At 45.6% G+C, this 14,837-nt stretch overlaps 1 protein-coding gene across 1 annotated transcript; it reads left to right on the forward strand.

Moving 5' to 3' along the window:
- The first annotated feature begins 81 nt into the window (after positions 1–81).
- LOC142920806 (uncharacterized) lies at positions 82–6,486 on the forward strand. The gene is made up of 2 exons (XM_076062891.1): positions 82–151; positions 3,490–6,486. The coding sequence occupies exon 2, from the start codon at positions 3,500–3,502 to the stop codon at positions 4,742–4,744; it is 1,245 nt and encodes a 414-aa protein (XP_075919006.1). The 5' UTR covers positions 82–151; positions 3,490–3,499; the 3' UTR covers positions 4,745–6,486.
- The last annotated feature ends 8,351 nt before the right edge of the window (positions 6,487–14,837 follow it).

Raw genomic sequence — 14,837 nt, forward strand, 5'->3', positions numbered from 1 at the left:
TTAATTTCTCTTCACCTGGCTCGCTACTTTGTAACTTTGTTTGTTTTAAATATTCACAGTTTTTTTTTATTTTGTACCAGGCCACGCCCGCGTTGAGCTGCTGTACCGCTCTTGTTTACAGAAGCAACCTGCCCACAACAACAACAACAAGGTGGGGCTTGTCAACAGCATGGTGGTGTTCACTCTAGACACGTTGCGGTGTTCACTCTAGACACGTAGTGGTGTTCACTCTAGACGCGTGGCGGTGTTCACTCTAGACGCGTGGCGGTGTTCACTTTAGACACGTGGCGGTGTTCACTCTAGACGCGTGGCGGTGTTCACTCTAGACACGTGGTGGTGTTCACTCTAGACGCGTGATGGTGTTCACTCTAGACACGTGGTGGTGTTCACTCTAGACGCGTGATGGTGTTCACTCTAGACACGTGGTGGTGTTCACTCTAGACGCGTGGCGGTGTTCACTCTAGACGCGTGGTGGTGTTCACTCTAGACGCGTGGTGGTGTTCACTCTAGACGCGTGGTGGTGTTCACTCTAGACGCGTGGCGGTGTTCACTCTAGACGCGTGGCGGTGTTCACTCTAGACGCATGGCGGTGTTCACTCTAGATGCGTGGCGGTGTTCACTCTAGATGCGTGGCGGTGTTCACTCTAGACGCGTGGCGGTGTTCACTCTAGATGTGTGGTGGTGTTCACTCTAGACGCGTGGTGGTGTTCACTCTAGACGCGTGGTGGTGTTCACTCTAGATGTGTGGTGGTGTTCACTCTAGACGCGTGGTGGTGTTCACTCTAGACACGTGGCAGTGTTCACTCTAGACGTGTGGCGGTGTTCACTCTAGACGCGTGGTGGTGTTCACTCTAGACGTGTGGTGGTGTTCACTCTAGACGCGTGGCGGTGTTCACTCTACATGTGTGGTGGTGTTCACTCTAGACGCGTGGCGGTGTTCACTCTACATGTGTGGTGGTGTTCACTCTAGACGCGTGGCGGTGTTCACTCTAGACACGTGGTGGTGTTCACTCTAGACGCGTGGTGGTGTTCACTCTAGACGCGTAGCGGTGTTCACTCTAGACGCGTGGTGGTGTTCACTCTAGACGCGTGGTGGTGTTCACTCTAGACACGTGGTGGTGTTCACTCTAGACACGTGGTGTTCACTCTAGACACGTGGTGGTGTTCACTCTAGACGCTTGGCGATGTTCACTCTAGACACGTGGCGGTGTTCACTCTAGACACTTGGCGGTGTTCACTCTAGATGCGTAGTGGTGTTCACTCTAGACGCGTGGCGGTGTTCACTCTAGACGCTTGGTGGTGTTCATTCTCTACATGTAGAGGGGAGACCGGGGGATCGGGAAGGAAATCCACACGACCACGGGGAGAGAGAGAGACACGCAGCCTCGGCTGTGTTGATTGATCCTCAATTAACTACTTGGTGGAGTGAGGAAGCATTAATACTGAGCAGGTGAAGGTGGCCAGGCGTGGGTCTGGACACACCACCACCTGTGAACCATGCCAGTGTGTGACAGTGGTGGAGCCAGTGGGGGGTGGAGTGGCACGTGCCCCCCCAACGATCCGATAGAAATCCCTAATTTTGATAGGATCATTGGGGTTTATTAGTAACGAGCTTCACTACCCAGCTTCGCCCGGGACTTGGATTCTTGTCTTTGGTTAACTTCACATTCCCTTCTATTTCACTGAAAAACCCTGGAAAAAATTGATGCTTGCAAGAAAGAAAAAAGCCGAAACAAATCAATTTACCTAAATCGGATGTTTTCACTCAAGGAGATTCAACCTTACCCCACTGCTACGTAAGGCCGATTTTGGCCACTCGGGGAAGGGAATAATGACGTGGCGAGCTGAAAATAGTCACGTTCACTTAGAAATTCCAGACAGCGTTAGCCGTGCAAATTTTCACGACGCCAGAGCTCAGCGTTGGAGAGGTTTTTGCTGCTTCGCACAAACAAACAGATGGAATGTTCTGCTTCATATTTTAGATAGCAGTTCTACCCGTTCTTCGCACGGAGGATATGTATTGAACTCCCGAGAAACCAATGGCTTCATCGGCCAGGAGCGAAGCGCCACCTAAAATCTCCCGGCACGCTGTTAATAGCTCTAAGCATTGCAGAGCGCTTAACTCAGAGGTGTTGCGGGTTGACGCCAGACACTTCATGGTCATTCCCCCCCCCCCCAAAAAAATAAAAAAGACTATTTTTATATTTTTTACATTGTGTACAGTATGCAACATACCCACATGCCAAATTTCAAGTGTGTGGCACGTTGGGAAGTATGCTAAACATTTCAAACAGACACAAGTATCCACACATTTCCCTTTCATATATATAGATAAATCAGCATTTTGCGACCCCCACTGCCACCGTGTGGCATATTATTACGTGCCAGGGACTCTATGAGAGGACAACAGTCCGAGTCCATAATTGGCAATAAGTAACGGCAGAGCAGTTGTGACTCACAGAATTTTGCGCAGTTGCGTATACAGTACACGACTTCCCTGAAGGCAAACACCTTCAGTGAGCGCAATTCCGATCACACGCGTCGAATAAAAAGCAAGGGACAAGTCATTACTTACTAACAACTCCTTACTAACGACTCCTTACTTACTAACAACTCCTTACTAACAACTCCTTGCTTACTAACAACTCCTTACTTACTAACAACTCCTTACTAACAACTCATTACTTACTAACAACTCCTTACTAACAACTCCTTACTTACTAACAACTCCTTACGTACTAACAACTCCTTGCTAACAACTCCTTACTAACAACTCCTTACTAACAACTCCTTACTTACTAACAACTACTATCATTTTTCATTGCTGGAGGGGTTGCCCCCCCTACCTGAAAATCCAGGCTCCGCCTCTGAGTGTGTGACAGTGTCAAGTTTGTGTTTGCAGTAAAGTCTATTAACTCTATTGAGCACGGAGGTTATATCAAAACAGGAGTTTCGTTTTGTTTTCCTCTGCAACTCTTTATAAGAATGGAGTCAGGAAGTTAACACAGCACACACGTGCAGCTTAAGTCGGATCTGTTCATCCCAGCATTCAAGGACATCTGTGCCTGGCTTCCCACCTCTAAGTTGCGATTGAACATTAATTCATGCATTTCTGCATAACACAAATAGTATTATTTTAAACACCCTTTGCTACGTCAGCTGAATTTAGCTTTCATAAATATTCCTTTTGAAGCCAGACAGCTGAAATTTTGTGCTCGGAGTTTTTGGTGAACATTCATTTTGAAGATACGAGGGCTTCCAGGCATGTTTATGACCATTTGCCCTCTCATTGTGTGCCATAACAGCCCGTGTGATGAATTTGGGACATTTTTCCACTATATCATGAATATGTGAATAAGTATAGACGTGTAAGTCACGTGTTACTGTGTATATATGCTTTCCTCTGTGCATCGATACTGACGTGTAGATGGTGTGGATATTATTTTTTTCTGTCAGCAGCTGACGCTTCCTCTGATGCTTCCTCTGCAGAATTGGTCTCATGGAGCAAATGCACTCAGCGCAGCTCGGTAGGACAAGGCTCCAATGCGACCGGTGTGCATACAACACGGATCGGACTGGAGATTTCACACGGCACGAGAGAACTCACACAGGAGAGAAACCCTTCAAGTGCAGTGTGTGTGAGAAGGCGTTTGCACGTTCATCTGCTCTTGTAGAACACCAGAGAACACACACGGGAGAGAAACCCTTCAAGTGCAGTGTGTGTGGGAAGGCGTTTGCACATTCATCTACTCTTGTAATACACCAGAGAACACACACGGGAGATAAACCCTTCAAGTGCAGTGTGTGTGGGAAGGCGTTTGCACATTCATCTGCTCTTGTAATACACCAGAGAACACACACGGGAGAGAAACCCTTCAAGTGCAGTGTGTGTGGGAAGGCGTTTGTACAGTCATCTAATCTTGTAGAACACCAGAGAACACACACGGGAGAGAAACCCTTCAAGTGCAGTGTGTGTGGGAAGGCGTTTGCACATTCATCTGCTCTTGTAATACACCAGAGAACACACACGGGAGAGAAACCCTTCAAGTGCAGTGTGTGTGGGAAGGCGTTTGCACAGTCATCTAATCTTGTAGAACACCAGAGAACACACACGGGAGAGAAACCCTTCAAGTGCAGTGTGTGTGGGAAGGCGTTTGCACATTCATCTACTCTTGTAATACACCAGAGAACACACACGGGAGATAAACCCTTCAAGTGCAGTGTGTGTGGGAAGGCGTTTGCACATTCATCTGCTCTTGTAATACACCAGAGAACACACACGGGAGAGAAACCCTTCAAGTGCAGTGTGTGTGGGAATGCGTTTGCACAGTCATCTAATCTTGTAGAACACCAGAGAACGCACACGGGAGAGAAACCCTTCAAGTGCAGTGTGTGTGGAAAGGTGTTTGCATATTCATCTACTCTTGTAATACACCAGAGAACACACACGGGAGAGAAACCCTTCAAGTGCAGTGTGTGCGTGAAGGCGTTTGCACGTTCATCTCTTCTTGTAGAACACCAGAGAACACACAGGAGAGAAACCCTTCAAGTGGAGTGTGTGTGGGAAGGCGTTTGCAGATTCATCAAATCTTCAAGTACACCAGAGAACACACACGGGAGAGAAACCCTTCAGGTGCATTCCGTGCGGGATAACGTTTGCACAGCAACCACATCTTCAAGTACACCAGAGAACACAGAAGCATCAGAAGATCCACATGGAGTGGAGTCTGAAATCGGCTTGTGAAAGTCAAAGTGCCACCATGAGCCCATCCCGCATGAAACACGAACCGGAAGAAAATCCCAGCTTAGACACTTTTAAAGTTATCGAGGTGAAATATGAATAGGTGATGGTGAAGAGGGAAGAAGTGGTGGTGAAGAGGGAAGAAGTGATGGTGAAATGTGAAGATGAAGATTCAACTCCAAAATGGGACCTTCACATTGATGGAGGCAACGTGAAGCAGGAGGAGAATTCTGACTGTGAGGCAGAGCGAGGCAACTCCCAGCAGTTTGTGGAAGTGGAGGTGTGGGTGGACTTCCTGGACAATCCAAAGTCAAGTGGAGACCCGGTAGATGTGTAAGCCAGAGACGATGTCGCTACAATAGATGCACCTTTGTCACAGGCCTTTAATGACAAGAATGTGAAGTTGTACACTCATTTCCTAGGTTCAACCTGCAGAGTAAGAGCGGCCAGTCTTTGTGGACCTGTGAGTTGGGTCAATCTCTCACCAGGAGCGAGAGCCAATAAGCTCCCAAGCATTCACGATGTTCTCATGATAATTGCTTTTACGCTTTGCTCGCTTAATCGCCTCGGCAACTCGGAGTTTTGTGTCGTACCTCGTCTGAAATGCTCGAAGAGCATCCCCAAGTAGCAGCTGCCCCTGTGTGGCACAAGGTGGTGGCCCTGCACCGGCCTGCATGTGGACAAGAGCTTGTCAGCAGGGGACGATGATTGATGTGTCATCTCAGTTGTGTAGTTTGTAGGCAATCTTGATTTCGAAGCTTTCGTGACTACAGGAATCCACACTCTTGAGTTCTTTCGGTAAATTCACCACGTGGGTAGAAACATAACAGATCACGGCGTTTAGATCACAACACAAGCAATCGTGATCAGGTGGGACAACCACAGCAAGAGAAACTGCTGAAGTAGTAGGTGCCTACTCCAGCAGTTTCCTCTTTATGCTGCTGTGCTTGTCCCACCTGATGACGATTGCTTGTGTTGCCATCGAAACTCCGTGATCTATTATTTGTAGCGTAATGTTTAGAGTTTGCTACATTTTGACCCAGATGCCAGCATGCAACGGCCTACTCGTTTTGAATGACGCAACAATAGTACGTTGTACATACACTGTTAAGCAGACGGTGCGTATTTGTAAATGACTTCTTGTTAATACGATGTAACGTGATGCAGTCAATTTCGCTGCAGTAATTCAATGTTGCTAATATGTCCGTCAATGATTTAGAATGAATACTTGTCTGATTGTGCGCGTACATGTAATATTTTGTCTGAGGGTCACACATTGAATAAGTGATGTTAGGACAAAGTGTGTGTGTGTTTTGGAAGTAACCTGTACAGAGAACTCTTGTGTTTCACGAAGCGTCTGCCTCTGGAGCAACTCATCGTCTTTGAAATAGGCAGCACGCTCGGATCATTCATCAGTTACAAGGCATACCACTTGAAAGTTACACGTATAGGAGGAGGTACATTCTCTACAACACGAATTGTAGTTTTGTCTTACGTGTTGACGTAGATTTTGTCTAACTAGGACTAGAAATGCTCCTTGCTGATTCACGTCTGGATGTTCGTTACCTATCGGTTGAAGCAAACCCCACTGCTGTTGTTGAGACGCTGTGCACCAATAATGGTCCAACACATTGACGGCCTTCAGGCCAGGAAAGTCACAACATTTCCGGCACACGAAGGACGCATTCACGCAAGTACCCCATGCTCCGTTTTGAAGTTTTAAAATGAAACATCTTTGACTTGTGTTGTGTTTTGAATTAGATGATTTTATTTCTTCATTAAAAGCTTGTATCAATTTACATCTGGAAGACTTCATTGAAAAGGACATTTCGTGTGAATTTTCTCTCGTCATTAAGTAGATGGCCTTGCCGGGGGTTCGGACACAAACAGTGTACACACAGTGTACACACACACAGTGTACACACACAATGTACACACAGTGTACACATGCACACAGTGTACACACACACAGTGTATACACACATACCGTACACACACACACAGTGTACACGCACACAGTGTACACGCACACAGTATATACACTGTACACATACACAGGGTATACACTGTACACACACAGTGTACACACATACAGTGTATACACACAGTGTACACACACAGGGTACACACACAGTGTATATACACACACAGTGACACACACAGTGACACATAGTGTACACACAGAGTGTACACACACACACAGTGACACAACAACAACCGCCATTCGCCACTAAGTGGCGGTGACGTCACCACGACGCTTGTGCCAGGCACAGTGACACACAGTGTACACACACACAGTGTGTACACACACTGTACACACACAGTGTACACACACACAGTGCACACTGTGTGTACACGTACACACAGTGTACACGTACACACAGTGTACGCACACAGTTTACATACACATAGTGTGTACACAATAGTTTCAGTTGATATATATTGGTATACCCCTGTGAGCCATTCGGCTCTTGAATCAAGTGCAACCACAACAAACACAAACAAGAACAAGAAACACATCTTAAAGTTACTACTTTGTGTGACTCTGCAAACAGAAAATCCATGAAAAAAACAGCAAAATGTTCTTCAAAAAAGCACCGTACACCAACGCTGTGTGCTAAAAATCCCAGTGGGATGCAATGTCCACGTTGTTGTTGCTGAGTTCAAGGGAGGGAGCAATGGAAAATGAATCTAAATCAACTTAAACTCCAATCCCGCTCTGTGACGTCACTACTCAGCATCACCTCATCGGCGTGAAACGCCAGGGTGAGGTGTACCTCGCCAGTGACGTCATGTCACCAAGGTATTCACCCCACCCCGTCTACCGCGCCCTTGAGCGTGACGTCACCTCTGCCTGGGTCAACTTGCGTTATCTGTTCAAGTACAATCCTTATTTGGGCAAAGCTACGCCCGGTGACTGGCGGCTCATTAACATAATGTGTTCGTGTCGACCGTCGCGAGTTTATTGCGACGTATGGGCCGGACTCATTAACATAATTTATTTAAATTAAGACCCGCTCGTTGCGGGAGGGGAGTGTTCTTGTACCATGCAAGTGACGTCATCTCCTGCTGCTGCGTGACGTCACGAGGTAACAGAAATCTGCCGCTCCGCGCGAGAACTGAAATCCGAGGTGAGAAATTCTCATCGCGGTTGTGGTGGTGGTTGTGGTGGTGGTGGTTGTGGTGGTGGTGGTGGTTGTGGTGGTGGTGGTTGTGGTGGTGGTGGTTGTTGTTGTTGTTTACCAAGGTAGAGCCTCTCTCTCTCATAGGGATGTCAGTTGAGTAGCAGCGAGCATGGGAATCGATGTCCAGGTTGGAACTTTACAACGCGGGGCCTAGCCACGCGGGGCCTTGCCTCCTGCCCTCGCCTGATTGCACTCACTTTAATAATGACTTCACCCGGCTCGCCACTTTGTAACTTTGTTTTATTGTCAATATTCACGCAGTTTTTATTTTCTTTTGTTAGCAGGCCAAGCCCGCTTGAGCTGCTATACCGCTCTTGTTATCAGAAGCGACCTGCCCACAACAACACAAGGTGAGGCTTTGTCAACGTGTGTGAATGTTTTGACTTAAAACTTTGGTGACTGCAGGAATTAATATTCTTGGTTCTTTCGGTAAAGTCACGTAGATAGAAAATTAAATGAAAATATTTTTTTTTTAAATAAAGCAAAAAACCCACGACGTTTCGATCGCAACACAAGTGGTCTTTATCTTATTGAATTTAATCTGTTATTTTTATTTTCTATCTACGTGACTTTACTGAAAGAACCAACAATACGTACGTCAATGTATCTATCGGTCAAAGACGCTAAGCGCGTGCCGCTGTTGACTCTGAATGTGTGGAGGGGAACACCTTCACCACGGGGAGAGAGAGACAGAGACACGGATCGCCTCGGCTATGTTGATGATCCTCGATTCATTATTTGGTGGAGTGAGGAAGAATTAATGCTGAGCAGATGAAGGTGGCCAGGCATGGTGCTGGTCACACCACCACCTGTTTACTCATGGCAGTGTGTGACAGTGTCAAGTTTGTGTTTGCAGTAAAGTCTATTAACTAGGTTGAACACGGAGGTTATATCAAAGCAATAGTTTATTTTTGTTTTCCTCTGGAACTCTTTGTAAGAATGGAAACAGGATGTGAACACAGCACACACATTCAGCTGAAGTCAGAACTGTTCATCCCCAGCATTCAAGAACATCTGAGCGTGGACTCACACCTGAGTTGCGATTGAACATTAATTCATGCATTTCTGCAAAACACAAATAGTATTGTTTTCAAAACCCTTTGCTATGTCAGCTGAATTTAGTTTTCATAAATATTCATTTTGTAGTCAGACAGCCGAAATTGTGTGCTTAGAGTTTTGGGTTAACATTCATCTTGAAGATATGAAGGCTTCCAGGCATATTAATGACATTTTCCCTCTCATTGTGTGCCATAGCAGCCCGTGGAGAGAAACCCTTCAGGTGCACTCTGTACGTGAAGGCGTTTGCACAGTCACCACATCTTAAAGTACACCAGAGAACACACACGGGAGATAAACCCTTCAAGTTGCAGTGTGTGCGTGAAGGCGTTTGCACGTTCATCAAATCTGATGAATTTGGGAAACTTTTTCATTACATCATGAATATATTAATAAGTATAGACGTGTAAGTCACGTGTGCATTCCTCTGTGCCTGACGTGTAGATGGTGTGGATATTCTTTTTTTCTGTCTGCAGCTGACGCTTCCTCTGCAGATTTGGTCTGATGGAGCAAAGGCACTCAGCGCAGCTCGGTACGACAAGTCAACAATGCGACCAGCGTGCATACAGCACGGACCGGACTGGAAATTTGACACGGCACCAGAGAAGTCACACAGGAGAGACACTCTTCAAATGTACTGTGTGTAACAAGGCATTTGCATGGCCATCAGTTTTTCAGAACCACCAGAGAACACACACGGGAGAGAAACCCTTCAAGTGCAGTATGTGCGTGAAGGCGTTTACACAGTCATGTAATCTTGTAACACACCAGAGAACACACACGGGAGAGAAACCCTTCAAGTGCAGTGTGTGCGTGAAGGCGTTTGCACAGTCATCTGCTCTTAAAGAACACCAGAGAACACACACGGGAGAGAAACCCTTCAGGTGCACGATGTGCAGGATGGCGTTTACACAGTCATGTAATCTTGTAACACACCAGAGAACACACACGGGAGAGAAACCCTTCAAGTGCAGTGTGTGTGGGAAGGCATTTTCAGATTTATCTACTCTTAAAAAACACCAGAGAACACACACAGGCGAGAAACCCTTCAGGTGCACGATGTGCGGGATGGCGTTTACACAGTCATATAATCTCGTATTACACGAGAGAACACACACGGGAGAAACCCTTCAGGTGCACTCTGTGCGGGAAGTCGTTTGCACGTTCATCAACTCTTCAAGTACACCAGAGAACACAGAAGCATCAGAAGATCCACAAGGAGTGCAGTCTGAAATCAGCTTGTGAAAGTCAAAGTACCGCAATGAGCCCATCCCTCATGAAACACGAACCGGACGAAAATCCCAGCTTGGACACTTTTAAAGGTATCGAGGTGAAATATGAAGAGGTGATGGTGAAATGTGAAGAAGTGAAGAGCGAAGAAGTGAAGGTAAAATGTGAAGATGAAGATTCAACTCCAAAATGGGACCTTCACATCGTAAAGCAGGAGGAGAATTCTGACTGAGGCAGAGTGAGGCAACTCCCAGCAGTTTGTGGAAGTGGAGGTGTGGGTGGACTTGCTCCTAGACAATACAAAGTCAAATGGAGACCCGGTAGATGTGTAAGCCAGAGACGATGTCGCTACAATGGATGCACCTTTGTCACAGGCCTTTAATGACAAGAATGTGAAGTTGGACACTTTGTGGGCCCATGGGTTGGGTAGATCTCTAACCAGGAGCAAGAGCCAATAAGCTCCCAAGCATTCACTATGTTATAATAATTGCTTTTACATGGTACTTGCTTAATCGCCTCAGCAACTCGGAGTTTTGTGTCGTACCTCGTCTGAAACACTCGAAGAGCATCCCCAAGTAGCAGCTGCCCCTGTGCGGCACAAGGTGGTGGCCCTGCACCGGCCTGCATGTGGACAAGAGCCTGTCAGTAGGGAGCGATGATTGATGCGTCATCTCAGTTGTGTAGTTTGTAGGTAATGTTTAGAATTTGCTACATTTTCACTCAGACGCCAGCATGCAATGGCCTACTCGTTTTGAATGACACAATAGTATGTTTTACATACACTGTGAAGCAGACTGTGCAACTTTTTTGTAAAAGCTTCTTGTTAATGCGATGTAACGTGATGCAGTATGTTTCACTGAAGTAATCCAATTTTGTTAATGTGCCTGTCAATAATTTAGAATTAATACTTGCTTGATTTTGTGCATACTTGTAACATTTGATCTGTAAGGGTCAAACATTGAATAAGTGATGTTAGGACAAAGTGTGTGTGTGTGTTTTGGAAGTAACCTGTACAGAGAACTCAGGTGGGACCCGTTGTTCTTGTGATACAGGTCAAATGGTGTTTTTGTGTTCCACGAAGCGTCTGCCTCTGGAGCAACTCATCGTCTTTGAAATAGGTAGCACGCTCGGATCATTCATCAGTTACAAGGCATACCACTTAAAAGTTACATGTAGCGGAGGAGGTACATTCTCTACAACACGAATTGTAGTTTTGTCTTACGTGTTGACGTAGATTTTGTCTAACTAGGACTAGAAATGCACCTTGCTGATTAACGTCTAGATGTTCGTACCTGTCGGTTGAAGCAAACCCCACTGCTGTTGTTGAGACGCTGTGCACCAATAAGGGTCCAACACATTGACGGCCTTCAGGCCAGGAAAGTCACAACATTTGCACACGAAGGACGCATTCACGCAAACACCCGGTGCTCCGTTTTGAAGTTTTAAAATGAAACATCTTTGAATTGTGTTGTGTTTTGAATTAGATGATTTTTATTTCTTCATTAAAAGCTTGTATCAATTTACATCTGGAAGACTTCATTGAAAAGGACATTTCGTGTGAATTTTCTCTCGTCATTAAGTAGACGGCCTTGCCGGGGGTTCGGTTCAATGCGAACACAAACAGTGTACACACACACAGTGTACACACACAGTGTACACGCACACAGTGACACAGTGACACACACAGTGTACACTGTGTGTACACTGTGTGTACACTGTGTGTGCACACACAGTGTACACACACAGTGACACAGTGACGCACACACAGTGACAGTGTACACACACAGTGACACACACAGTGACACAGTGACACAACAACAACCGCCATTTGCTAAGTGGCGGTGACGTCACCACGACGCTTGTGCCAAGCACAGTGACACACAGTGACACAGTGACACACACAGCGACACACAGTGACACACACTGTATACACACAGTGTACACACACACAGTGTATACACACAGTGTACACACACACAGTGTATACAAACAGTGTACACACACACTGTATATACACAGTGTGCACACAGTGTATACACACAGTGTACACACACAGTGTACACATACGCAGTGTACACACACAGTGTACACATACACAGTGTACACATACACAGTGTATACACAGTGTATACACACAGTGTAAACACACAGTGTACACACACACAGGGTATACACAGTGTACACACACAGTGTACACACGGTGTACATACAGTGTATACACCCAGTGTACACACACAGGGTACACACAGTGTATATATACACACACACAGTGTACACACAGTGACACACAGGGTATACACAGTGTATACACACACACAGTGTATACAGTGTACACACACACAGTGTACACACACACAGTGTACACACACAATGTACACACACACAGTGTACACACACTGTACACACACAGTGTACACATACGCAGTGTACACACACAGTGTACACACACAGTGTACACACTGTACACAAACAGTGTACACATACGCAGTGTACACACACAGTGTATACACATAGTGTACACACACACAGTGTACACACACAGTGTACACAGTGTACACAAACAATGTACACACACACATAGTGTACACACACAATGTACACAATGTACACACAGTGTACACACACACACAGTGTACACACAAACAGTGTACACACACAATTTATACACACAGTGTACACATACGCAGTGTACACACACAGTGTATACACATAGTGTACACACACACAGCGTACACACGCAGTGTACACACACAGTGTATACACATAGTGTACACACACAGCGTACACACGCAGTGTACACACACAGTGTATACACATAGTGTACACACACAGTGTACACACACAGTGTATACACAATATACACAATGTACACACACAGTGCACACACACACAGTGTACACACACAGTGTACACACACACAGTGTACACACACAATTTATACACACAGTGTACACATACGCAGTGTACACACACAGTGTATACACATAGTGTACACACACACAGCGTACATACATAGGGTACACACACAGTGTATACACACACAGTGTACACACACACAGTGTACACACAGGGTATACACAGTTTACATACACACAGTGTACACACACACAGTGTACACACACACAGTGACACAGTGACACAGTGTACACACAGTGACACACACACAGTGTATACACACAGTGTACACACAGTGTATACACACACAGTGTACACGCACTGTATACAGTGTACACACAGTGTACACACACAGTGTATACAAACAGTGTACACACATACAGTGTACACATAGACACCTGGGAGCCAGAAATCTTTCTGATGGGCCAAATACTCATTTCACTCATTAAATGCAAATAAATTTATAACATTTTTGACATGCGTTTCTCTGGATTTTTGTTGTTATTCTGTCTCACTGTTCAAATAAATCTACCATTAAAATTATAGACTGATCATTTCTTTGTCAGTGGGCAAACGTACAAAATCAGCAGGGGATCAATTTTTTTTATTTTATTGTTTCCATTCTACGTGGTGACTTTACCGAAATAACCAAGAAGATGAATCCCTGCAGTCACGAAAGCTTTAAATAGAAATTTGAATTGCAAGTGCTTTGAGTGTGTGCACGTGCCGTGTGGAAAAAAATGTACGATACGCTTATGGTGGATATGATTAGGTAATATCGTAGTGTCGCCATATCGCGATAACTGTCGGAGTTAAATGTTGTACAATTCTGCAAGAGCGTTCCGGACTTTGATCGCGTTGTGTGAACGTCATCATTTGGAACGAACCAACTTACCGCTTTCAATAGGGGGGGGTCGCAGACACGGAAATATTTTTTTAAATATATAAATATATACATCTCCAACAGCAATACAATGACGGAGCGACCGTGACTATCACAGTAGATCATTCAGCATATATTGTTTGAGTAAATACGATTCAAATTATGCGATGGAAGTGAAAGTATAAGTTTGATAGTTTGAGCGTCAACCCTTGGCTGGGAGTGGTAGCTCCCAAGTGCCAATGGCTGACGCCTCAAGCCCGGCTCCCAGGACGCTTCTAAACTGTTCGGAACATAACGACTCCCCACCCCCACCCTAAACTCTAAACTTGCACGAACAATTCCTCTCGCCCCTTAAAACTCTGAGCAGGATTGAACTCACGCGAACTGGTAAGTGGGTGTTTTGGTTTTAAAATTTTGACGAAAAAAAAATCCGGTGTTGTGTGACCCCCGTTGCGGCGGTGACACCGCAGGCTGTGGTTGCTCCCCGCCGGGGAAGGCGTCTCCTTCTCGGTAGGCAATCCAGGCCATTCAGGCCCTCCCTGGCGTCTCGGGCCTAGTCTGTCACAAAGAAAATAAACATTTATACATGCTTTGTGGAACTGTTTTCACAGTAAGATACACAGGCAGCAGTCGTAAGAAGAAAGGCTGAAATACAATCGTCAGTAACAGAGGCGTTATGAAAAAGGCCCATTGCCCGATTATGCACCACAGAATTTACTTTTAAGGGCAGTGTTATTGGTAAATATGTAGGGGTTTTTTTCTCTCGTGATATACCCGTCTTTGTGTTTGTCCTCATGCTTTGGGTTTCGGGCTGTTCCACGCGAGTTTGAAGCCTTTGGTTAAACGA

Source organism: Petromyzon marinus, unplaced genomic scaffold, assembly GCF_048934315.1.
Source record: "Petromyzon marinus isolate PM22_M1 ecotype Great Lakes invasive population unplaced genomic scaffold, UKy_Petmar_22M1.pri1.0 PM_G_Scaffold_77, whole genome shotgun sequence".
NCBI classification, from domain to species: Eukaryota; Metazoa; Chordata; class Hyperoartia; order Petromyzontiformes; family Petromyzontidae; genus Petromyzon; species Petromyzon marinus.

Coding starts and splice junctions, on each gene's coding strand:
- LOC142920806 (XM_076062891.1), top strand. CDS start 3,500: ATGGAGCAAATGCACTCAGCGCAGCTCGGTAGGACAAGGCTCCAATGC.